The sequence below is a fragment of the Vitis riparia genome, chromosome 1 (genome assembly GCF_004353265.1).
Source record: "Vitis riparia cultivar Riparia Gloire de Montpellier isolate 1030 chromosome 1, EGFV_Vit.rip_1.0, whole genome shotgun sequence".
Classification (NCBI taxonomy): Eukaryota; Viridiplantae; Streptophyta; class Magnoliopsida; order Vitales; family Vitaceae; genus Vitis; species Vitis riparia.
The window spans coordinates 5459600-5484414 of NC_048431.1; the positions used below are offsets into that span (position 1 = coordinate 5459600).

Sequence of the window (24815 nt, forward strand, 5' to 3'; positions counted from 1 at the left end):
TCGCTAATACATTTTAAAAAAATTATTAAACTTATTACTTTATTTTTAAAATTTGTTTCTCAAGAACAACAAATATTAATTTTCTTAAAAAAATACTCTTAAAATATCTTTTAAATAAAAAAAAAAATTATTTTAAACCATGTATGTATGAGAACATTTTTGCTTTTTCAAAAAATAAAAAGTAAAAAGATTATTTTAAATTATATGTTATAAATATTTTGTTAATTTATCTCTTTTTTCATTATTTAACATTAAAATAGAGATAAATAATCATTATAACCTTGAACACAATAATTGGAATCATTAAAATTCATTCATATTAAAAAAGAAATGGGAATGGAAAGAAAATCTTCATTCCCATTCCAATTCCCATTCCCATGTACCAAACATGGCCTAAATGCACAAGAACATTTCATCAAACTGATCATTATTTTTGGATTTTATGAAGTCATCACAAGAGCATGGAGGTTTTTTGCTTTTTCAAAAATTACGGCTGGGCCACCGTCATCCGTCCATATCTAATGAGAACCAATGAGGTTACAAGTTACAACCTACTAGTAAACAGGTTGAGCATGCTCCAAATGATGGTAACTAAAATGTAAATTTCCTTTAAATTGAAGACATCAATCAATATAAAACTGAATGGATGCCACCATAATAAGATGGAGAGAGATTTTTAATAGCAGATCAAATTGAAAGTTGACTCGGTTGATAATGATAAACCCAGAACCAGCCAAATCCAGGTTCAAGAGGGACATGCCTGGTTTCTTATTTAAATGCACTGGTGCATCGCATTCATCTCATAGTAAATAATATAGACAACAATTTTATGGAATATTAAATGTCATCAATTCACTGAAGAATCCGACTTATTCAGCTGAGCTACCATTTGACACTAAAAACATTTAACATCAACAATCCCAGGATTGAGGATTGAGGATTGATCCTTTTACTCTGGTCTCCTTTCTCAGACAAACATATGTAATAAATAAACTAAGCCGAGAGTTGGAATCATCTAATGTATGTATTTTATATACATTATCATGCTCATTCAACTCCCACCCATTTCAGAGAATACAGCACTTCAGGACAAGCCCTTTTTGATCAATCCTCGCCTCTTCATTGCCTGAAAAAAAAATGTTCCCACTGTGACCAACCTCATAACCCCAAATAATATATTCTAGAGGAAATATAAGCTATTTAGACAAGTGTATCAAGATTCAACAGAAACATGGAACCGGTTACACCATCTGATAATAACCACTGCTATCTGTAAATTTAGGCCATCCAATCTTCACGGGCTTTTACAGCAATCCAACTTTCTAACCACCCATTCACTAAGCAGTCCCGGCTGACAGAAAATAAATTGACATAGCATGGATTCTACGAAGACAATCTTCCCTTTTATTTTTTTTAACAATCTTGAAGAGATAGAAAGAAAACACTATTTCTGTCAATAACCAGAAACAAAATTAACAAACCTTCAGGAGGCTGAGCCAGCTTTCGATTCTGGGGAGACATCATTTCTTTCTTCAATTGAGTCAATATGTCCTCCATTGTATGCTCCCTCTGCCAAGTAGCAAGCATGGGGAAAAGACTTGGTTCGACCTGGTAATTTGACCATCATAAGCTTATTATCAAACATACCATGGCATAAAAATTCTTGAAAGTAAAAATTACCCACCACTCCAGTTTCCTGATTGACACAGGTCATATTTATCCGAGTCTGAAACTTCACAGTTGGTGGATTATCCGGATAGTCCTGGCCACAGAACAGTTTCAACTGGTAGATGCGCCCTTCATGAACGGTCTGGCAAACAGCAGTAATTGCTAAGTAAGAAATCACTTTCCACTCTTTTAAAGGGTGACAGTAGAGTTTAGAAGGAAATAAGTTGTCTAAAAGAAGTAGTAGAAAGGTTTAACTGTCAAACAAATTCTTCCATGGGAAAAGAATCTTGGACAATCATTTTCCTTAGGACGGAGGAATTTTGTTGAACTGGGATCACTTGCTCATCATTATCAAAATGGCACTCTGTCCATCAGGAAAAAAGTTTGACACAGAGATACCATTGTTTAGGCAGGCAGGATTTAGTTTCCTACCAGCTATTTGAGTTGGCAGCATAAATCATATTTGACCATAGCAGTCACTTTCAGTTCAAACATATGATTTTAAATCTCCTGTATTTCCATATCCAGGCCATCAAAAGCACCAGCGTTTGATTTCCTCTCACTAATCATTCAATCAAGCATTTACAGATATTTGATCATGATTAATTAGTCAAAACCATAGGTTCAAGAAAAGCATCCAACTATAGATAATACCAACCACATAAATTCTTAACATCTAGTTGAGAGATTCAACCTGTAAGGAGTTCATTATATCATGAAAATTGTGTGAAAAAGAAAAAACTCACATTAGGAGGACCAATGATAGTCCCAGTCCACGACTGCATGTATATATCATCAGCATCATCCATTCCATAACTGACAGTTCCATCGCCAATTCCCTTTTCCCCTCTCTCAAGCTCTTCCAGTAATCTGAAATTCCTTGGAACTGCATATGACCACAAAATCACAAAGATATATCTCCTGCTATGCATGCAAGCACTCAAAAGACCATGTAGCAACAACAACCAGAAAAATTTCCAAGATAAGATGAGAATTTTGCATCGATTATAGAAGATGACATATTCGCATCATCTGCATATTTTTTCAGAACTTGATACAGAAGCTGTTCACAAGTTAAGTCACATAAAATCCATCTTATTAATGCTAATTTCATGAAGCAGAAACATAATTTTTTTAGTATAAATTTTTAATGATTAAGAATAGAAAGAAAGTATTATAAATTAGAGAAAGTACCTAAGCATTATAAATTAGAGAAAGTATCCATGTTTCAATTATAATCTCACTTTAAGCTCCAGTATTTGGGAAAACTAAATCAACAAACTAGTACTAAGGAAGTCACACCATAATGCAGCAGGAGATTGTGACACTTACATAAAGAAAAATTCAAAATCCATGTCACTTGTATAAATAGAAATTCAGTTCCAACCCAAAAGCTGTATCAGGCAAGACGGCTCCAAATCTGTATCACCACTATACCATCTCAAAGCCACTTTGTGGAAGATAGCTTCAAAGCCATATTCTGAGAGACAGATCCAAAGCCATATCACTGGATTGGCACTCAAAATTTTCAGCCTAGAAAATACCCTTGGAAATGATGCCCCTTACACTTACTGTGCTTAAATTATGTGATTTGAAGGATGAGCTCAGCCCACCTAGTCCAGGATACAATACAGCATCAGTACGAGGATTGCCTCAATCCAAGCTCTAGGTGGTAAAGGGACGATAAAGGCTACAAATTTATGACCAGAATAATAACATCTATGAGTTTTGGTTGCACATACTGTATATATACTATTGGAAATTCTTTTTTTCCTTTTTTTTTTTTTTTTTTAATGATGCAAAATCCACTAGTCTTGCTTCGCAAGATAAGAGGAAAACCATGGGCACACATCTTGAGAATATATATATATATATATAGGAAAAAAAAACAAAGGATGAGATTCTAAATGTTGGGACAACTAAAAAAGCTTGACCACAGGCAAGGAAAATAGCTTCTAACTTTGTCATTCTAAGTCAGCCATGTACATTCCAGAGGCTTAAACATTGCTCTGATGTGTAGATGTTATGGACAGAGATTGCAGGCAAGATGTTTAGAGCATTAAGTACATGAGTAAAAAGGGGTTTGAAGACTGCAGTATCAATTGACAGTCACACTATTGTAAATCTAAAACAGAAGAAGCTGAGTACCCCTAATAGTGTGTCACACATCAAGGAAATGGATGGAATCTGTCACAATTCTAGCTCCAACTAATCATGTTCTTAAGAGAACCATATGTTTCATGTGCCAGGTGTGTATGTAATGGAATTAGAAATTGGAAATGTTATCAATATGGCCAGTTTCCTATTTTTGTTAATTCATATATTATTGGTTTTTTCATCTACCTTTTTATTTATTATTATGAAGTCTATGAAATAAAATTATCATAGTATAATCAAATCTATGAGATTTTAATATTCATGACAACAATGCATTCCGAGCCATGCTACAAACTTGGAAAGGCATGCCAGAGTGCTTCTCCAAATGCACTCAGGAAAAAATGCCTTTCATTTTGCATAAATTCTGCATGGCACGCCACTAGGTAGATTGACAAAAACCTAGCAGTTCAGAGCATAATCATTTTCCATGCATTATTCTAGTATAGGATGTCAAGAAGTTAATTTTAGATAATCAATCATAAAAAATTCCTACCATTTCCTTTTAGGGCCTTTAATCAGGCATCAAACAAATAAATCTAGGATATCAAACACAAGTGACCATTGTCACCACATATGCAGACAACTCAACACCGAAAAGAAATTTGATCACACCATCAATATGAGTTATGAGCCTCAAATAAGATACAAATGGTATCCAGTACATGCAATACTTAGGGTGGCCAATCACCATGGATGAATATGCCACTTGCATTTTCCATATCTAAATCCAAATTTATCTTCTCCAAATACACTCAGGTAAAAAAGACCTTTCATGTTGCATAAATTCTACATGGCATGCCAATAAGTAGATTAGCAAAAACCTAGCAATTCAGACCATAATCTCATTTTCCATGAATTATTCTTGTATAGATGTCAATAAACAAATTTCAGTTAAAAAAACCAGTATTAATGATCAATCATAACAAATTACTGTCAGCTCCTTTTAGGGCCTTTAATCGGGCATCAAACAAATCAATCTAGGATATCAAACATAAGTGACATTGTCACCTCATAGCAACTTTTCAGCTCAGAAAAGATACTCTTCACACCATCAATACAAGTTATGAGAGTCAAATAAGATGCAAATGGTATCTGGTATGTGCAATACTAGGGCGGTCAATCACCATGGATGAATATGCCACTTGCATTTTCCATATCCGAATCCAAATTTATCTCCTCGATCTATGTGTGATCTACTTGGTCAGTAAGATCCATGAAATGGTTCTGAAAACCTCCCAACACCATTGCATGGTGGACCCAAAGATATTCATTTTATAATCATATATTAAAAAATTACATAAAAAGCTAAGGAAAGAGGCATCCATTGGTGATCTCCTAAAGAAAACCAATATTCTTTTCCACCCATACTGCTCATCGCATATTGTGCTAATACTCCAGGTTATACAGCATAACAACAAGAAGATCAGAACAGAGTACAAGCCGCATACTCATACAGAGGCACTAATACTCCTTTCGCATTAGTTAATTTCAGTTGAAAAGAAGCAAAACCTAGAATACCGCAATATCATACAAGCCATTGCAATTCAATAGCAGCTCAAATACCCAAAATCTTAGGTATTTCGCAGGAAACAAGGGAAACAATTCAAACAGGATAAGCAAAATCGAATGAAGGAACCCTAATTGGGACATATTCCAACGAAGCAAACAACAATTCCAGAAAACCCCAACCACAAAAGCCTCAGCAATACAAAATGCAACACAATTTCTCAGAATTTACCGATGAATTATAAATTGAACAGCAAAAACACGAAACGATTCAAAGAGAAGATGGATCACAATGATAAGCGTGAGAAATCTAGGGTTTGAAGCTCACCCACAACCCCTGATCCTTCTGAACCCATTTTATGCTGGATTCACAGATAAAGCTAGGGTTTTTCTGTGGTCGAGAGGGTTTCGAGAGAGAGCTCTTTAGAGAGAGAAAACTAAAAGAGAGGGGACAAAGACAGCAGTCCAACCACAGTTCGCAGCACCAGCTCTCGATTTGGCAATATTAATATATACACTGTGGGTATTGGAGGGATGAATAATTTCCTGTTGCAAGTCCACGGATATCACCGTAGACCCGTCAATCCTAACCCTCCCCACACGTTTCAGTTTCATCATCGCACTTCCTAGCGTATTACAAACTCTCACGCGGTTCTTCAAAATTTGAAGAAAAAAAATGTGAAGCTTTGGGAAAGTGTTGGGAAAATAGTGCATTGCATTGCATCAAATTATTTTTTATCATATATAATTTTTTTATATATATTTTTAATATTAATTTATTCAATATCCTTTTATTTAATGAAAATGTTTTTGCTGGAATATATATATATATATATCAAATTTAAAATTAATAATATTTTAAATCAACCGAAATTGTGAGATTGCTCTTGACAAGAAAGCTTCTTCCTGTACAATAATGAGTGTTGGAAACGGAAACTGATATAGTGGTAGGTATGATTAATGGGTATAACTTGTTTGACAAACTCCTACACCAAATCAAAGTCAAGTGTCTCATGTCACATGTGGCCAAATTTTAGTATTTCAACTTTTAATTTTTCTATGACAAATAAATATGTCAATGTTCTCATGACACACTCTCTACGTAAATTTAATTGAACCAAGGTTAGACGATAATTTCATAACTAAAAGATACCTAAATTTACTCTATAATGGTTGTTATAGGATCGTCAGTCCTAAGGATTTGACTATGAAAAGTTTCTTAATTATTAAAAAAAAAAATCTAATAATTATAAACTAATTTTCATAGTCCTACTTAGAAGTAGGAAATCTGTTACAACATGGACCACATGGTTAGCTTCCTATTTTACTAATATATTTTCTATATGATTAAATAGTTATGGGATCTTATTTTATTGATGTACCCATAACGTGATTAGCTGATTGAGGAATTTAATAAGGGAACATCCCAACTCTAAAGCAATATAAAAATATATGACAAACCACAAGTTGACCCTTAAACGTTGGTTAGCTTTAAGCCTTTCAATAAGGTTTGTGTCTTCACCTTAATGGGTTAGACCTACTCTAGCATGTTTCATTGACATTCCATGATGATCCATAAATATCCTTCTAAATTCGAAGTATCCTAACTTATCTAAGGAGTATTAATCAAAATTCAACTTATGTAGAAACAAAGAATGTGAAGAATTTGGTGCAAATTTAGTTTATTAATTCTTCTATATTTTTATAATTCTCTAAGATTGATTTATAAGGAAATTAGATAACAACTTATCTTAAAGACTAGCTATTCATACCAATATTTACATAATCCCAAGATGAGAATTATCACCTAGATTAGACAACAGTTCTAATATGAACCTTTGAGATTAGATTTTTTTAGTTTCTCTAACATCCTCTCTAAAGCTAGTATTATGAATAAAAACTACACAAAGGTTGCTGTGAATCTTGGTAAAGTTAGCTATGGAGAGAGGTTTAGTTATAAGGGCTTAGACACATTAATAATACACTAAAACATATTACATTGTTAGATTCTTGTCAAGAACCCTATCACGAACAAATACAAACTCAATTTGATATGTTTTGTCTAATAGTCCTAGATAGGATTAGTACTTAAGTTCACAATGCTAAAATCGTCACACCAGATCATCAAAGGTCGAGATTGTAAAATTCAAAGCTTGTTTAGTAGAACTTGAAGCCAAATAATTTTTGTTGTTGCATTTGCAAAACTACAATAATCGGCCTCTTACTTAGTGAGAAATAATATGTTGTTTCTTACTTATTGAGAAATAATATGTTATTTCTTAAAGCTCCAAGTAATAAGATTATCAACAAGAAATATATAGTAACCCAAAGTCAACTTTTGATCATTAGAATCGTATGCCTAATCAACATCTAGGTAGCCTTGAATATATATAAATTATTGGATTTTGAAATAACAAGCCTCGATACTGCATACAATTGATATAAAAAAAAATTGTTGTCAATGGATCAAACCAACAAGTAAACATCTTTTAAAATAATCTAAGCATCGACTTTACCTTATTAGACGAGATTTACTATAATTCAATGAACAAAACGAGAAACTAAATGAGACAAGAGAATGCATAGTTTTATGAATTAATTTGTTATTCTAAACTATAATCTCCACATACTTTTTCGATTTCTCTCCGGTGTCGAATAGATTAGTCACTCAAGTTTCACAAACATGTTTGACTAACAAGGAAATGCATGAAAGTTGAAGAAAATAGAAAAAAAAAATAGTTAAAAACAAAAAAATTATAAATATGCCAAAGGTTTTCTAAATATCTCCTTTACAATGCATATAATTATTTATTATAGGCATAAGAGTCTTAAGAGAAAAAAAATGGACATGTGGCAACCTTAGCAGCCTCTTTTGAATCTCAAAATCCTTGAGAAAATGTCAAGAATGAAAAGGTAATCAAAATATTCATTGGCGAACCAAATAGAGGATTTCACATAGCTTGAGCAAAATGAGAACAAAATTTACTCAATCAAACATGGCTAAACCATGCTCTTTGAAAGTTGAAAATCCATTTCACTCAATTGAGAAAATTTTGCAAAATTGATATGCTTGAGTGGATTTATATTTTCACAAACAATAACTTTCTTTCAAGTTTTGTTCACATTCTGCTTAAAAATGAGATTTTCTACTTTGAGTAAAACTATAATTTTTTCTTTAAGTGATTTGCCTCTTTCAATCTATTCACTACTATTCTTCTCATTGTTGTTTGCTCTTCATTCTCTCAGTCCTCACTATGATTAACATTATAAACACATAATCACACATACTTTCTTTTTAGGGCTTCCCTAGCATTTAAAGAATGAAGAATTCAATCTTAGTAGTTTAGTAACAAATACATACCCAATATTTAAGGAAATACTTTGATATTTAACAAGAATTAATATCATGTAACATGTAAAACAAAATACTTGATCTTGAATCTATTTTATCTTTTAAAGAGGGTTTGCATGTGGTTAGGATTTGTTTATATCCTTTAAACTCACCTTTATGAAGTCCATTTTGACATTATTAAATCTATATATTTTATATCTTAGAGAGTTGATATATGATTAATATTTGTTTATATTCTATAAAGTTGAAGCTGTCGATATATCCTCCACAATTCTTGATCATATCTTAACCATTGAGGAGAAAAATGTGATCAAAGGTGGTTAGAAGAAAAAAATGTAAATTTGATTATATGTGAAAAAAGAAAATAAGAGATAGTATATATTAAAAGGAAGAATTAATCAATTGGTTAATTACATTCTAATAAGATTTTTTATCGGAGCTTCATTCAAATATATATATATATGAGCTTTGATATATTTGAGTGTGTCCAATTTATTTACACGTTTGTTATACGAGTTTCTTTGTCTATTTTCCATCGAATATCTTAAGAAATAACCGCTATAAATTGAGATACCAATAACTTGAAAAAATGATTTTACATCACAAACACAATGAAAGCAATGAAATAATATTTTCAATTAAAATAATAATAAAGTAATAATATTTTAACAAAGGTTCAAGAAACTTAAACAAAACAAACTCAATAAAAGAAATGAAATCATATGCTATAGTGATGTCCTTGGACTTTGATTATGAATTCTCCTTTAAAGAATTAAATTTCAATTTCTTAATAAATCTCTTCATCATAGAAAAGAAAATGAGAGATCTCTTAAGAAAAGTTTCATGTCAACTTTTTTCATCATTTTCTTCATGCACAGGTGTTTTGGGTTTTATTTAAGGTTTTTTCTAATACATGAAATGAACATAGAAGTAGATATAAGTAATCCAAAAGGTCAACAAAATTTTGCAATATATATATATATATATAGTTGTTTTTATACAAAAATTTGACATAAAAGGATAATAAAACAAAATTGATCTAAAAAGTTTATATTATTTAAAAATTGCATTCATTTCTTATATCATGAAAATACATTTTCTCAAGAAACAAGCACATGGTCATTGAGTCTGCCAATTGGTAACCATATTTTTAAGTAAAAATGCATGTATATGATAACCAAATTGTTGATGATGTTCAAGGCAATGGAGCCCTTCGAGTGATTATTCCTTTCCTGGTTCGTTTGCAGAAACTTGTATTCGTCGCTAGCGTCGCCTCTCCATCCTATCGGTGAGTGTTTAGCTAGGTTGGCAATTTCAAACAAAATTCCTAAATGTCCCTTAACTCAAATTTTCAATTCTTCTTCGGACTATTTAACATTTGAAGATTAAGACTTTGCTAAGAGGTCAAGGTATGTAGTTGATTGTGTGGTGATTGAATGTGAATCAACCTTGTTTTTCTTCTTTAAAAGAGTTAAGAAAGCTAAGATAAATTATTTTGCTGAAAGGCTTTTGTTCCCTTGTTTTTGGATCGATCCAGGTGCAGGAGTAGATCGATTCAACTAACCTATTTTTAAGATTAATTTTCAGCCCTTGGATTAAGGGCTTCATTCTCATTTAAAATCAAATTTCTCCAATTTATGAAAGTAGAGTGCAACAACCCTATTTGTGCTCCTCATTCCCTTTTCTCCTTAAGGTTGCTTGCTCCAAGAAAATCTCATCCAAGTTTTCTAAGAAATTTTGTTTTAATGGATTTTCTGAAAATGAACATGAGTTGATTTTTGAAACATTCATATCTCATTCTCTTGGTTTTGTGTAAAAACTCATTTTCTTCTTATGTAGATTCAAGAGGAGGTCGAGATCGAGCTTGGTATGGATTCTAAGTGTGCTCTGGAAGAAGAAGGTGAGAAGTTGAAAGTGAAATATACCAATTAAATGGTCCGGGAAGGATTAGTTGACTTGAGTTAGGTAAAACCTTGTATTTAGTTTTTTTTTTTCTTCATAGTGGATGTTTTCGATCGATTGTAAGCCCATGGTTTTTTATCTTTTCGGAAGTTTTCTATGTTAAAATTTGGTGTCTCGTTGTCTCTCTCTCTTCTTAGCATCATTAAATTTTGGCCTTAGGCATAGCTCCTTTGTTTTTTGTCATATTAAAAAATGGAATAATCAAAGAGGGAATAGACAAATTGTAAAACATAATTTCAATAGTGGTTTGATGGTAATGGAGTTTTTCTTTCCCATATTTTGCCTCATAAAAATTCTGTCCTATAATGCCTTTTTACCTTAATTTTCCATCAACTTAATTGAGGAGATTTTCTTTTTCAACCTTCTAAAAAATTTTCACAACATAATTTTTTTATAAAAATATTTTAGTATTAAAAATGATGGTTTCTTTTCTTCAATAGTAAGTGATTGTGATATTTAGGTTAATAATATGTAACTTTTCGAGGAAATCATATTCCTACTCACATTGTATTTTTTTGGTTCACTTACCAATTTTTTTCAATGCATGTAAAGGAACCATCCGTTGAACCCTGTCTTAATCCATCCCATCTTTTTCTTAATTCCCCTTTCCTTTCACCTTAGGATGGAGAGCCTTATTTTAGAACTTAATAACATTTAGAGGAAAATACAAAAATGCTTCTTGTACTATCATCTTTTACATTGGATTGTTACTTAAAAAATAGAGATGTCTTGTTAAAAGGCTTAAAATACTTTGAAATTGCAATAATAACCCTCTTATTCATATTTTTTGAATAACTTATTTTAGATTTTTATAACTTTTTTTTTCCTTAAAATGTCTTTCATCTGTCACTTCTAATTTATTTCCCTCCTATTTCTCATACCTAACTCCTTCTCTTTTTAGGTTTACACTTTTTTTTTTTTTTTTTTTAATGAAATTCAAACCTATAACAAATATCAAGAGAAAAATAATTTTTTCCCATCTTTATTTCGTCTTTAACATCATTCATATCATTCCTACTTTTGTAGACAAAAAAATTTAATGAGTTAAATTACCACTAAATTGGTCTTTCAAATTGTAACTTCTTTGTGCAACAAAATTTTGGTTCGAGAATTAATGGATTATACAAAAAGGACACATGACAAAATTGGGAAGGCTATAAAATTAAGTCTTGCAAAATAGAAACAAATATTCTAATTAAATTCAAAAGAGAATTAGAGATAAATATTCTTTTATTGACAAATTTCACAGAACAAATCCTCCCATTGAAGTTACAATATAATTAAAAATAAATAAATATTCTTTTATTGACAAATTTGATCAATGAAGGAAACAAGTTGTTAAAATCCAAGTTCTTTAAATTAAGTAAATCAAACAGAGATTTTAGATTTTATTTTCTAATTTCACTTATCACTAATGGTGACTTCCTTCAATAGAGAGGATTAACAAAATAACTTTACATTGGAACAAAGGCTTTACAATTTTCCTACAAGTCCAAAAAATTGCAAAGCTGTTTTAAGCTCTTGATTGATCTTAAAATAAAATAAAATAAAACATTTTCATCATTATCTTTTATGTCATAATTAAGGCAAAAAAATAAAGAAAACATTTTTGTCATCATTATTCATATTATAATTGAAGTGAATACAAAATTTTATTTTGCTGGACTTCATGGATTTTATTATTATTTTTTTATTTGTAGTTGTTTTCAATTTGGGCTTTTAGCTTTGTTTTTATTAGGGTTTATTTTGGTTTTGTTATTTACTCCATAATATTTACTTAGGTTTTTTTAAAACCCAAAAACTTAACATGGAAGAGATAAATATCTTATAGAGAGAATCGAAAAAAAAGAAGGCAATTAACCTTAGTTAAAAAAAGGAAAGTGAATGGAGGAGATAAATAATAATAATAGAAAAAAAAAGGTAAGGTGATGTTTGTGGAAGCCAACAAAATAAAAATGGATAAAAGATTCAAATAACGTACTATTGTCAAGAAAAAAAATAAAAGAGGGATCTAATTCACTAATTTTTTATATTTAAGAAAAAAAGTGTTCAAAAAATTGTTGTTAAAATTATTTTTCAAACAATAACAAAATAAAAAACTTGTTTTGATAAATAAATTTTAGGTATTTAAAAAAAATAAGTTTTCTTATTTTGATTTTATAAAGAAATATATATTCGTTTCACATAATATTGATTAAATTTAATTCAAGTTTTATTAAAAATATAGAATTAAAAATAAATATTTTTAGTAAAATATGAATGCTAAAATCACACTATTTTAGTGTATATTATAAAATAAGGATATAATTCATTTTCTTATTAAAAATGAATAATAATGGTTAATAATATTTTATTTAAAAACAAAAAAGACTTATGTAAATGCAAAGGTTTTCACTTTTCATATAGTTTTAGTATTTAATTATAGTTAGTATTCTGAACTAGTTTTAATTCATTTTGTAATTAATTGGGTTGTTTTTTTTTTAAAATAAATTATAAACTAGTGTTGATTCAATGTATGCCCACAACACCATTTTCCACTGTCGCCACCACCCTTTTCCCCCTCCCTCTCCTTCCTTCCTCTCTCACTCTCTTCCCCTTTTCCCCTTCTCTCCACATCTCATGGTTGCCGCATATAGATCCGGCGACCCCTACCATTGACGTCACCTCCATTCATGCCGCCGCCACCACATCCCTCACCACACGCTATCCCGCATACCCATCTCTCCCTCTCTCTGTCTTTTCTTTCTGTTCTTCCTTCCTGGCTTAACTGATGAAATAATGGGTTAAAACGGATGAAATACAACGATATTTGTAAATTTATTCATTCTCAATTTTCTTTTAAAATAATTTTTTTTTATATAAATACTTTTTTACTATTTCAAATATTTATAATATATTTTTTAAAAAATATTATTTTTATAAAAAAAAATAATAAAGATGTTTTTATTGAAATAAGGTCAAAAATTGATAAAAAGTTGAATTTTTAGAATTGAATTTCTAATAATACTATTAATTAAATAGCTCTCATTTGAAAAAGATGGTTATTTTTATGCGAAACCTGTAATCTTTTAAGTTATTAAAAATATAAGGTTAGATTTGTAATTTCAAGAGGATATGGATCCTTTTTAATCATTAAAAAATGGAAAAAAAACCGAAATAAAGAAAGATAAATCTCTCTCTATATATATAGTCAAAACAATCAATTGTAAATGGAAACGAAAAGCTTCCCTATTAGGAACTTGTATACCCTGTATATTTAACACATTTCTCTTGTATAGTTAGTGTTATTCCCTTGTACAGTAGTGCAAATTTCATATATCTCTTAAATCATAAGTCCATGTAGGTGTATTAATCATGTCTTTAATGGTTTGGTCAAGAAAATTGTGGATGACTTAGGGTTAAATTTTTTTCTCCAAATATCATTATTGGGGAAAATATTAAAATTTCCACTTGGGAGTTAAATAAAATGCATGACATATGAGTGTACAATTTTTGAATGATAAGGAAAATAAAGGAGTGATTCAAAATGGATTGAAATCTTTTACAAATAATAGTCTTGTACATTTAATATTTCTCTTATAGAGTTAGTGTAATACCCTTATATAACGATACAAATTTCATATATCTCTTAAGTTATGTGTCCACGTAAGTGTATTAATAATATTTATAATAGTTTGGTTGAGAAAATATTGGATGAGTTATGGTCAAATTTTTTTCCTTAAACATCATTATTGATAAAAGTATTGGAATTTTCATGCGATAGTTAAATAAAATATATGATATGAGTGTACAATCCGTGACAAGGAAAATAAAAAAAAATGATTCAAAATCGATTGAAATCTTTCACAAATGGTAGTATTGTACACCTTTGTACACTTAGTATATTTTCATTGTACAATTAGTGTAATACCCTTGTATAGTAGCACAAATTTATATTTTTCATAAGTTATGTATCCACGTAGGTGTGTTAACCATATTTTCAATGGTTTGATTAAGAAAATGGTGGATGGCTTAAGGTCAAAAAAATTTCCCCAAATATCATTACTAGGAAAAGTATTGGAATTTCAATGTGGAAGTTAAATAAAGTGTATAACATGGGTATAATATGTGAGTGATAAGGAAAATTATGGAGTGGTTTAGAATTGACTGAAATATTTCACAAAGAATAGTCTTGTACAACCCTTGTATAGTCGCGCAGATTCCATATCCGAATGTGTACTTATAAGTATATTAAACATGATTTTAATAGTTTGGTTGAGAAAATGATGAAAAACTTAAATTCAACTTTTTTTTATGAATATATTTTATTTTTTTATGAAAAAAATATGCAATTGGTCAATTCCTTTGTTTAATTGTGAACATATTTTTTTTTTATTAAAATAACTAATATAAAAAATAAAAAGAATAATCAGTGAATGAAATTTAATTATGTTTATTATTTTCCTATAAAAAATAGTACTAAGGTTTTCAATTTTCATTTTTAAAAATAGTTTTCATTTTTTAATTACACTTATTTTAAAAAAAGAGACAACATAAAAAATAAAAATTATTTAAAAAAAAATAAAAAATAAATAAAAACTAGAAAAATATTTATAAACTAAACACAAACACAATCTATATAATTTTTAACTACTTATTTTCATCTAAAACGAGTAAATATACCATTCAATCATTTTTATATAAGAAAATTTCAATCTCTACTATACCATATATTAATATACTCCACTTTTAAAATTAGTTCATTTGAAAGCATTTTAATTAGATATTTAAAATAAAAACTCTCTATCCATTATCTTTCTTTCTTTTTCTTTTTTGATAAAATTTCAATTAATTCAAATAAGTAAAAAAAAATTAAAAAAAATAAACTTTTCATTTTATAATAGTAAAAAAATAATAATAATAAGCTTTAAAATACTTTTTAGTATAAAAGGAAAGAAAATAGTGAATATCTATTTATTTTAAATAGTATTTTAATTATTAAATTATTTACTTCTAAATGTAAAGGATAATTTTTATTTATTTAAATTAACAATTTTTGTAAAATTATTTTTTAAAATAGTTTTTGAATATTTTTTTAATTATTTATAAAAGAGTTTAAAAAGATAATGAAAAATTGAAAAATGATTAAATAAGGATGAATTCATTGGTGTTGCGTGTGAAGATGGGTGGAATAGAGAAAAGGATAGTTTTGTCTATCACTATCTTATATCTTTGTAGTCAATGATAGGAATACGTACATCAATTATTAAGCCCAAGTTGGCTGAAATCACAATTCTCCTAATTTCCAATCTTACAAACGTCCACATGTCTATCAGCCTTGCCTCCAATTTCTTTACGTTATCTTCGCACATTCGGACAAGGTCCAAGAAGGAGAAGGCTCAACCTACAACTGCAGTTACGCTAATGATGGCCGCCAACGGCGATATTCATTACGATCGAGCCAAAGAAGTCAAGCAGTTCGACGAATCCAAAATCGGCGTCAAAGGTCTCGTCGACTCCGGCATCACCACTATCCCCCGAATCTTCATCCACCCAACCGAAACTATTTCCGACCTCAAATCCTCTAACCCATCCGGTTCCCATTCAATCCCCGTCATTTCCCTCTCCGGCGACCGCTCCTCCGTCGTCGACCAAATCAGGCGCGCCTCCGCCGAATTCGGCTTCTTCCAGATCATCAACCACGGCATCTCCACCGACGTCCTCGACCGCGCGGTCGCCGCCATCAGGGCCTTCAACGAGCAGCCAACGGAGGTTAAGGCGCAGTACTACCGGCGGGATATTGGAACGGGAGTGGCGTTCTCGACTAACTTTGACTTGTATCACTCCAAGGCGGCGAGCTGGAGAGATACGCTTCAGGTGAGGCTGGGGCCGACACCTGCGGAGTTCGATAAGATGCCTGAGGTGTGCCGCAGGGAAGTGATGGAGTGGGACCGTGAGGTGGTGAGGCTGGGAGAGGCGTTGATGGGAATGATGTGCGAAGGGCTGGGGTTGGATGCGGGAAGATTGAAGGAGCTGACGTGTTTGGAAGGGAGAATTATGGCGAGTCACTACTATCCGTACTGTCCTGAGCCTGAATTGACGATGGGGCTCACCTCCCACACAGATCCGGGAGTGTTAACGGTGGTACTGCAGAATCAGGTTGGTGGGTTGCAGGTTAAGCACGATGGAGCATGGCTGGATTTGAACCCTGTGCCCGGTGCTCTCGTCATCAACGTGGGCGATATGCTTCAGGTAGCTCCAATTTAGGGAAAAGAATCCTTTGTTTGAAAGGAACAACCCATGAGTATCTGAAATTAAAATTGTGGTGTTTTTTTTTTTTCAGGTAATGAGCAATGATGAATACAAAAGCGTGGAGCATAGAGTGGCGGGGAACCCATGTCGGGAAGCAAGAGTTTCAATTGCAGTTTTCTTCAATCCGGGCGATAGGGATTCCTTATTTGGGCCATTGCCGGAGCTCATATCAGCAGAGAAACCAGCTGTGTACAAGAGCTTCACATTCAATGAGTTTATGACAAGGTTCTTTACTAAGGAGTTGGATGGTAAGTCTTTGATAAATTTCTTTAAACTCCCACACTGAGGACTGAGCATTCCATACAAGCGCATACTCGTTTCAGAATGTTAGAGCCGTGCCTCTCTTCTAACAGGTCGACTTGTATGTACTTTGAACCTTTACAACTTCCCTTTTAGGGAAAGTATCATGTAAAAACATTTTTCATAATAGTGTTGGTGATGAAAGTGCTATAGATTATATCATAATTGGATAAGGAGAATATTCTTAACCATTTGAACTAATGAGAATCCATTATAATACAAAAAATACTGGTCAGATATGAAGATCCCAAAATTTAGAAGTATTATAAAATATTATAATAATCTTTTTAATATTTTCTTTTTTTTTTTTTTTGTTCAAAAAATTCCATTTCCACTTCATCTCTGGTTGAAGAGGGATTGCTGTAAATGCTGTTTTAAGCAGAAATCCTCTCATTTCTGGCATTTCTTCCTCCCTATTTCAAGGGGAGGTGCTGTATTATCACTATATACAAGTTTAATAAAGTGAACAAACAATGAAATTGAAATGCCGCTATAAATCTCATTTGCCCTACCTTGCATCATCCCAATCAATCAGTCGGAACACTAAACAACCTTTTGGATATGCGATTGATGTAAACCTCTTGGTAGACACCGTATTAAATTTAGGCACAACCATGCCATGATCCAGTTTCAGTCAGGTTTACTCCTCCATTTGCATCCTCTTTCCATCCCCAAACCATTCAGCCATCTCCTCATCACTGCTACATTCAACAAACTCTGGCCTTCTCTGGAGGCTGGCAGATCTAGATTCGCCTCCCCTTGAATGGGGTCTGCTCTTCTCCAACATCTCTGCTTTCCATTTTGATCTTTTACTTGAATTCTGAGACAATTCGCTTTTACCCCCTGCAATGGGAAAATCTACAAATCCAGAAATTCCATCCCATGATTTTGAACCATCAATGTCCTTACTCTCATCCTCCACAAATCTCCATCTAGCTGTACCATTGTTAGGACTTTGCGTCTCTTGTCTGATAGGAGGCTCACCACCGGTTTCATCTTCATCCTTAACAAACCTAGACCCCTTATGATAGGAGGAAAATCCTCGAATTTCATGACCAGGTTGAGCAGAAGCCCCTGAAGAATTGGATGCCTTCGGCCGTTTATGATCACATTTCAAGCATACCATGTTTCTTCCAAAATTGATGAAGTTACACCTATAACAATAACATTACAGATGTTAAAGAGTCCATACATTTTGTTTATGTTTTTAAAACAGAGACCTAGCCTAGCCATCACCCTTTCCAGGAGTAGAAACCTTGACCTCTCCTCATGGGGGAGGCAAGAGATACCATAGGATTAAAAACTATTAAACAATTGAATGCATAAGAAAAACTCACGAATCACATTCCCAATCCCCTGGATTGAGTTCCCGCTTTGGAGGCTTCTCCTTACATTGCAAACATATCGTATTCCTAGCAAAATTTAGGAAATTGCATCTGCAAGAATTAAAGGTCTTAATGAGAAACAGAATGAGGGAAATTGCAAAGTTTAATGTTCTTAACAACCATTACTTGTTACATATCCAGTCTCCCTTCTTCAATGGAAGATGATCTTGATCCTCCCATAGTTTCCTTAGTCTTTCTTGGGATATATCATTGCATCGCAAGCACTTAATATTTCTAGCAAAATTTAGGAAGTTGCATCTACAAAATAAAAAGTAAAAGGAAAATGTAAATCACTATTAGACAATAATAAGAAAAGCGAGATTCAATATTCAAAAAAGCAAAAAAAAAAAAAAAACAGAAAGGAACTGAGATTATCTAAAGACTTACTTTGGGCAAAGCCAATCACCTTGCTTAATTGGAAGATTAGTTCGGCCTTTTTCGGCTGATGCCAAACTCTCTTGCAGTGATGCTGCCTTTTTCGATGAGGTAGCATTTGGGAGAAGGGAATCAAATTCCTTGGAGCCAAACTCCACCATTGCTTTTAGTAGCCTTCTTGCAGATTCTTCAATTGTTTTGCTTCGACAGAGCATGTTCTCCACTGTACTAGTAATGGGGTCAAGCCCATATGTCAATAGGATGCGCATGAGATCCACAGTCCGCCCCCCTTCACCCTCACTTGCCATCACATATGCTCTTTCGCAGTTTCCCCTCAAAATGCAGGAGCTGCAAACCTAAAAGACGCTTATTGATGTTAGAAGTGATAAATGGCAAGTAATTTGTCAGGGCATCTCTTTCCAGAAGAAAATGATTGGATATTATTTTCATATCTTAAAAACTCAGCACATACATTTCCTTCATCAATATCTACATGTGCTCTTAGACGTTTGCCTGAGTTGACAACTTTCCTATCCGTGCTTGGGCATCCAGATCCTGCAACAACCTCGATATCTTTCCTCGAGAAGTAACTGGTGGAAAAGGCTTTCACTGAACAGTAAGTTCTCAAATTTAGGAAATATCCCATCCGCTGAAAATCATTAACGAAAGATTTTCCTCTACCATGGTAAAAGTTAATATTTATTACTTAATAATTTAAATTGACTTTACATCATATTGTTTACTTAAAATTTACCCTTACTAATTTCAACTAATATTTATCCTGATTATTTTAACTAATATTTATTTTCATTAATTTTAAGTAATAAAATTATTCATTAAACACCCATAGTTAAATATTGTAGATTCAAAAGATAAATGAGTCATAGACGTGGAATCATGGTTGTAAAATGTGCTCTCGCCAGTGAATTATGGTTGACTTAGAATCATTTTTGAACTTTAAGTTATAATATTAAGTTATGTTATCAAACATACTTAATCTATTTACGGGCTTAAATTAAGTTATTGAGTTGATTTACTAAAGACCCATTGTGAAAGAGTTAGCTGCTAGATATTTTTCTAGTATTGATAAGATGAAGTGAGTAACTTTTCTTCAGTATCATGGGTTTTACCGAGTATAAAACTTCCAAGTTATGTAGCATATAATAATGTTAGCAATGGTTTGAAAACCAGAAGGTATCCAAGTTATGATAGGTAAAATTCAAATAATATTTAATGCTGTATGGAAAATTTCTTCAGCGTAAGGCACTTTTATAATTGGGATAATTGACATTCCCGACCAGGTAGCTTCAAGCCATGGAGTCATAGACAAGAGTCAAGTTAAACCAGAGGAGAAACCCATATCTTCTAGTTGGACACAAAATCAAACACATAGCATGCACAAGTCAGAAATCTGGAAAATTTCTTCAGCATACGGCACTTTTATAGTTGGGATAATTGACATCCCAGACCAGGTGGCTTCAAGCCATGGAGTCATAGACAAGAGTCAAGTTAAACCAAAGGAGAAACCCATATCTTCTAATTGAACACAAAATCAAACACATAGCATGCACAAGTCAGAAATCTGGAAATTTTCTTCAGCGTAAGGCACTTTTATAATTGGGATAATTGACATTCCAGACCAGGTAGCTTCAAGCCATAGAGTCATAGACAAGAGTCAAGTTAAACCAGAGGAGAAACCCATATCTTCTAGTTGGACACAAAATCAAACACATAGCATGCACTAGTCAGAAATCAGAGTTCACACAGAGAACTGAATAAATAACCATCTTACGCATTCCAACCTACAAATGAGAACGATTCAAGTCTCAGAGAGTAAATGCAAGTCGAAAATACCAGCATCCATAAATTAATCCATCAATACCTTATAAGATCGAACCTATCTCGGGTAAAATTAAGGCACGCAGTGCGAATTCGGTTGGCTTCCTTGACACCCATTGCGCCATTTTGGAAAGGGTTTCCGTCTCCTTCTTCAAGGTACCCTTTCTTTGACAAAATTTCCATCAAATCCACCCATTCCGGCCACGGATGCAAATGACGGACAGTCGACTTCGTAGGGCTAATCCAATCTGATGGGGCTCCATCTACTGTCGATGGTGGAGACTCGTCGAGCTCATCCAAAAACTCCAGCTTTGAGTCGGGCAATGGTGTTTCGCTTGGAGAGTGAAAGTGTGAAATGGGGGAGAAAAATCTGGGGGCGTTGAAGTGGGTAACGAAGGTGGAAGTGAAATATTCACGACCTGTACGGAAGAGTCTGTTCATCTCGCAAGGCGCGTAAATTTTTGGGGAGGGATGTTTCAGTTTCAGGTGGCAGCTTGTTACTGCTTACAATTCTAGATCATTTGAATCCGACCGAGATAATCAATCAGGAGACTCACAGGAAAGCGAGAAAGATTTACGCTTTTTATTATTAAATAATTTTAATTGATTTATGGGAATTATGTTAAATTAGAATATATTTTTTAATTAATTTATGTTAAAATTGAATTTATTTTGTAATAAGATTATTTATTTTTATTTTCTAATATAATAAAATTAAAATTCAAAATAGTTTCTACTTGTCTTTCAAAGACTTTCAAATATATTTTTATTTTATATGACATCAAAAATAATTTTAAAAAATCATTGTCGTAGACTCGTAGCTCTCGTAGTGATAGAACCCAACACACATTCATGTCTATAACGTGTCAAAACTTATCCATCTCTAAGGTGTCAAAACTTATCCATTGATGATGACTAATGAATCATGAAGATTTGTGACAATGTCATGAATCATTGGAGTGTATCTCACTCAAAGAATAATTGGATGGCCACTAACCTTTTTGTCGCCCACTTCCATCGGCCACTAACTTTTTTGAAGCCGGAGGAGGGGTGGGTCCAAAGGAAAACAGCATAATGAGTGGTGGAAGAAGGGTCTAGGAGACTAGGATTGAAAATGACCCTCTCACCAGTTACCACTATAATGGATGTGGCCAAAAGGAATAATAGGATAGTAGTAGTCCAACGTCCCCGCACTCCCTCCCTTCTAATTGGAGAATCAAGCAAACCAACATGATCACGCCTCTCCTCCGCCCATCATAATAAAATTAATAAAATTTCTAACTTGTCTGCCGCAATTTTACATGTTGAAAATGAAATGGCATCTTCTTTCTTTTCCTGGGTGCTGTCCCATGTAAAAAGTTCTCTCATACATGACAAGACATTATCAACTTTGCTTCTCACACACCCAAGTTCAAGTTCCGGAGCTCAGGCCTGGCACCCTACCAAAACTGCGGGCGCCCTACAAATTACAATGCACCCCGACTTTGGTGGAAAAATAATCCTTTTGTAATTCATATCCATACTTTTATGGCTTTTAAAAGCACAGTCATCAATAATGACTTTTAAAACCATGATCGGTCGTTAGGGTTTTAATCTTGAAAAACTGCACTTATCAATTATGATTTTAAGACGAAAAAAGCTAGAAAATAGTAAATACTTTGATGAACGCTTTCTACACGCCTCAAACAAACAGAAGGAACAGAACCGGGAAGGTGAACTATTAAAACTTCACAACCGGACAAAAAAAAAAAAAAGTGAAAGATTGACATTTTTTTGATACAAGCGTATCCTACCCCTGGTAATCAGGCCTAAATCAGAGTCTCAGATCTTCAGGTTTTGTGAAGATGTGAAGAAAAATCTACACGGCTGTGGGGGTGTGGGTAGTGTTATATGTACAGATGATCTGGAGAATTCATTCCTACACTCAGAGAACATCTTCTTGTGGGTGTCGTGGCAGAGTCGTGAGCCGACGAACTAATACGTCTAGAGCTTCTTTCATCCACCAATGCTGACAAACTTCTCTTGCTTCCGCCACATCCATCTGTATTTACAACATAATTCCACATAAGGGTTAGGACTTGGGACTCCTCCTCTACACAGTTAACCAAACAAGCAAGCAAGCAATCACAAGAAGGATAAGAAGAGTCTATAGGCATTGACAAGTGACATTACCCATATTCTTTGCCGCTCATCCTTCTCCGGCCACAGATCAAGTTGCTCCTTCACAAGCAAAGGGAACATGTACCCTTCATAAAATGTCCCGTATCTTTTGCTCATGAAGCTCCATTGCCCCAATTCACACTGCAAATCCATTATTTATCAACACCACCAGTCACTTCACTACTCAATTCCAGATTCCAGATTAATTTGTAAGAGATGAAAAGAGTCAAATACTAACCCCCACTTTGCCTAGAACGCCCGCTTCTTCAAGGGACTCCCGGGAAGCTGCTTCTTCCACGGATTCGTCAGTTTCCCAACCTCCCTGATCAAAGTGTGTTTGTTCTAATTAGATGGTAATGAATTATGAACAGTGAAATTAAAATTCATTATTTTATAGAGGTGGTTAGTGGTTACTACCTTAGGGAACATCATTCCTTGGCCTTTCTTCGAACTGATCACAAGGACCTCTAATTCGTCCTTGATGGAGCCATTACTCCCGCTTTTATATCTGTATGGAATGCATCTGCAGAATTTAAAAATAACAGGAAACGGAATGTTTAGGTTCAGAAAATCAACAAAAGGAATATAGAATGAAAAAGACCATAAGAATGCATATGGGGGCCACCCCCTTTTTTCAATTAAACAACGACCCATTTCAAAAGAAACACTCGTCCACACACTCATCAATCAATCACCCAGCACAGTATGCAAAAACCCAGGAAGAATCGGAAAACCCACCCCACAACCAGGCGTCGGCCTTGGTCGTAACGTTGCAGCTCCCTTCCCGTGCGAGAAACTACACAAACCATCCTATCTAACTTGCACAAAAACTCCAGATACCACACAGAAGGTAGGAGAAAAGGAACAAAAACGAAACCCCTTTGATTGATTTGTGTTTTCCCAATCTGGGATAATATGGGCGGTTCACGAAATCCTGAGATTCCGAAGTTTTTCAGTTATTCTATAAATGGAGAGAGCTGAGATTGAGATGAGGATAAGGGAGGAGTCGGATGAAATTTGTGGGAGGATTGTGAGATTTGTGGATAAAGGGGAACGGAACCGCTGGACACAAGGCTTTATATAGCATCTTGCGGGCTTATATTGGGGAGGGAAGAACGTGTCCCTTCGGTGTGGATGCCGCATTATTGTTTTGTATATAATAAATATAAAAAAAGCAGGTGGGGCCTAGAGACTGCGAGTTATTCGTGGACGCGTCACGTCTGATTCCCGGACGCTCCCATGGTGACTTGGATATCTCCCCGTCGGTTCTTTTCTCAACCACCCTGGCTAGCTTTTTGCTTTTACTTCCATCCGCTTTTTATCTAACATCTTTCTGGGCAAAAAAAAAAATATATATATATATATACCATTAATTATTCAATTTTTAATAATGAAAAAACTGAAACCCACCATACATTTTCTTGAATTACTTTTCTCTGATACACTCCATGCACATTTGCATGAAGTAATTACTATTGAAAATCACTTGAGACCTTTTCTTTAGACATGCTAATGTTACCCATTTTGCAATGTTGCTTATCTTCCACACGTGGAATCATTCCCATTCTCACTCACCCTCATTTTGTTGCCTTTAGTCAACCAATATATGATGAATCCTTTCAATATGAAAAAGAAGCAAGAAAAAAAAAATTCACATTCCTTGGAATGGAATCAAGTTCCCACCTTCCATCCAGGTTGGTAAGAGCTTCTTGGATGCTATACTCCACCTCCCACTTGGTTTCAACTTACAACTGCTGACAATGTGACCTGGAAACTCAGAGATATTTATATTATTTTTCACCACATGATTCACATCATTA

General features: G+C 33.3%; 4 protein-coding genes across 4 annotated transcripts; 1 reads left to right on the forward strand and 3 right to left on the reverse strand.

Moving 5' to 3' along the window:
* Positions 1-712: 712 nt before the first annotated feature.
* Positions 713-5817, reverse strand: LOC117915059 (ubiquitin-conjugating enzyme E2 variant 1A). The gene is made up of 5 exons (XM_034830913.1): positions 5660-5817; positions 2415-2554; positions 1685-1810; positions 1482-1608; positions 713-1126 (listed from the first exon to the last, which is right to left on the reverse strand). Exons 1-5 carry the CDS (start codon positions 5685-5687, stop codon positions 1068-1070), a joined length of 480 nt encoding a protein of 159 aa, XP_034686804.1. The 5' UTR covers positions 5688-5817; the 3' UTR covers positions 713-1067.
* Positions 5818-15913: 10096 nt separating this feature from the next.
* Positions 15914-17433, forward strand: LOC117914250 (1-aminocyclopropane-1-carboxylate oxidase homolog 4-like). The gene is made up of 2 exons (XM_034829866.1): positions 15914-16876; positions 16968-17433. Exons 1-2 carry the CDS (start codon positions 15950-15952, stop codon positions 17220-17222), a joined length of 1182 nt encoding a protein of 393 aa, XP_034685757.1. The 5' UTR covers positions 15914-15949; the 3' UTR covers positions 17223-17433.
* Positions 17434-17593: 160 nt separating this feature from the next.
* LOC117913407 (zinc finger protein VAR3, chloroplastic-like) lies at positions 17594-21351 on the reverse strand. The gene is made up of 6 exons (XM_034828752.1): positions 20879-21351; positions 19469-19586; positions 19009-19352; positions 18748-18879; positions 18574-18672; positions 17594-18390 (listed from the first exon to the last, which is right to left on the reverse strand). The coding sequence occupies exons 1-6, from the start codon at positions 21274-21276 to the stop codon at positions 17877-17879; spliced, it is 1605 nt and encodes a 534-aa protein (XP_034684643.1). The 5' UTR covers positions 21277-21351; the 3' UTR covers positions 17594-17876.
* Positions 21352-22472: 1121 nt separating this feature from the next.
* LOC117914185 (nudix hydrolase 18, mitochondrial-like) lies at positions 22473-24056 on the reverse strand. The gene is made up of 5 exons (XM_034829415.1): positions 23734-24056; positions 23413-23518; positions 23234-23317; positions 23008-23136; positions 22473-22876 (listed from the first exon to the last, which is right to left on the reverse strand). The coding sequence occupies exons 1-5, from the start codon at positions 23802-23804 to the stop codon at positions 22760-22762; spliced, it is 507 nt and encodes a 168-aa protein (XP_034685306.1). The 5' UTR covers positions 23805-24056; the 3' UTR covers positions 22473-22759.
* Positions 24057-24815: the final 759 nt, after the last annotated feature.

What these genes read in the sequence shown, in the direction of transcription:
- LOC117915059 (XM_034830913.1), bottom strand. Translation starts at nt 5,687, where the DNA reads ATGGGTTCAGAAGGATCAGGGGTTGTGG. An exon ending in CTATCATTGGTCCTCCTAAT is followed by an intron (nt 1,811 to 2,414) that starts GTGAGTTTTTTC and finishes GCTGTTTGCCAG; the next exon opens with ACCGTTCATGAAGGGCGCAT. An exon ending in TCAATCAGGAAACTGGAGTG is followed by an intron (nt 1,609 to 1,684) that starts GTGGGTAATTTT and finishes TCAAATTACCAG; the next exon opens with GTCGAACCAAGTCTTTTCCC.
- LOC117914250 (XM_034829866.1), top strand. Translation starts at nt 15,950, where the DNA reads ATGTCTATCAGCCTTGCCTCCAATTTCTTTACGTTATCTTCGCACATT. An exon ending in ACGTGGGCGATATGCTTCAG is followed by an intron (nt 16,877 to 16,967) that starts GTAGCTCCAATT and finishes TTTTTTTTTCAG; the next exon opens with GTAATGAGCAATGATGAATA.
- LOC117913407 (XM_034828752.1), bottom strand. Translation starts at nt 21,276, where the DNA reads ATGAACAGACTCTTCCGTACAGGTCGTGAATATTTCACTTCCACCTTC. An exon ending in GGAGACTGGATATGTAACAA is followed by an intron (nt 18,673 to 18,747) that starts GTAATGGTTGTT and finishes TAATTCTTGCAG; the next exon opens with ATGCAATTTCCTAAATTTTG. An exon ending in GGGGATTGGGAATGTGATTC is followed by an intron (nt 18,391 to 18,573) that starts GTGAGTTTTTCT and finishes TTATTGTTATAG; the next exon opens with GTGTAACTTCATCAATTTTG.
- LOC117914185 (XM_034829415.1), bottom strand. Translation starts at nt 23,804, where the DNA reads ATGGTTTGTGTAGTTTCTCGCACGGGAAGGGAGCTGCAACGTTACGAC. An exon ending in AAGGAATGATGTTCCCTAAG is followed by an intron (nt 23,318 to 23,412) that starts GTAGTAACCACT and finishes CACTTTGATCAG; the next exon opens with GGAGGTTGGGAAACTGACGA. An exon ending in GCGTTCTAGGCAAAGTGGGG is followed by an intron (nt 23,137 to 23,233) that starts GTTAGTATTTGA and finishes ATGGATTTGCAG; the next exon opens with TGTGAATTGGGGCAATGGAG.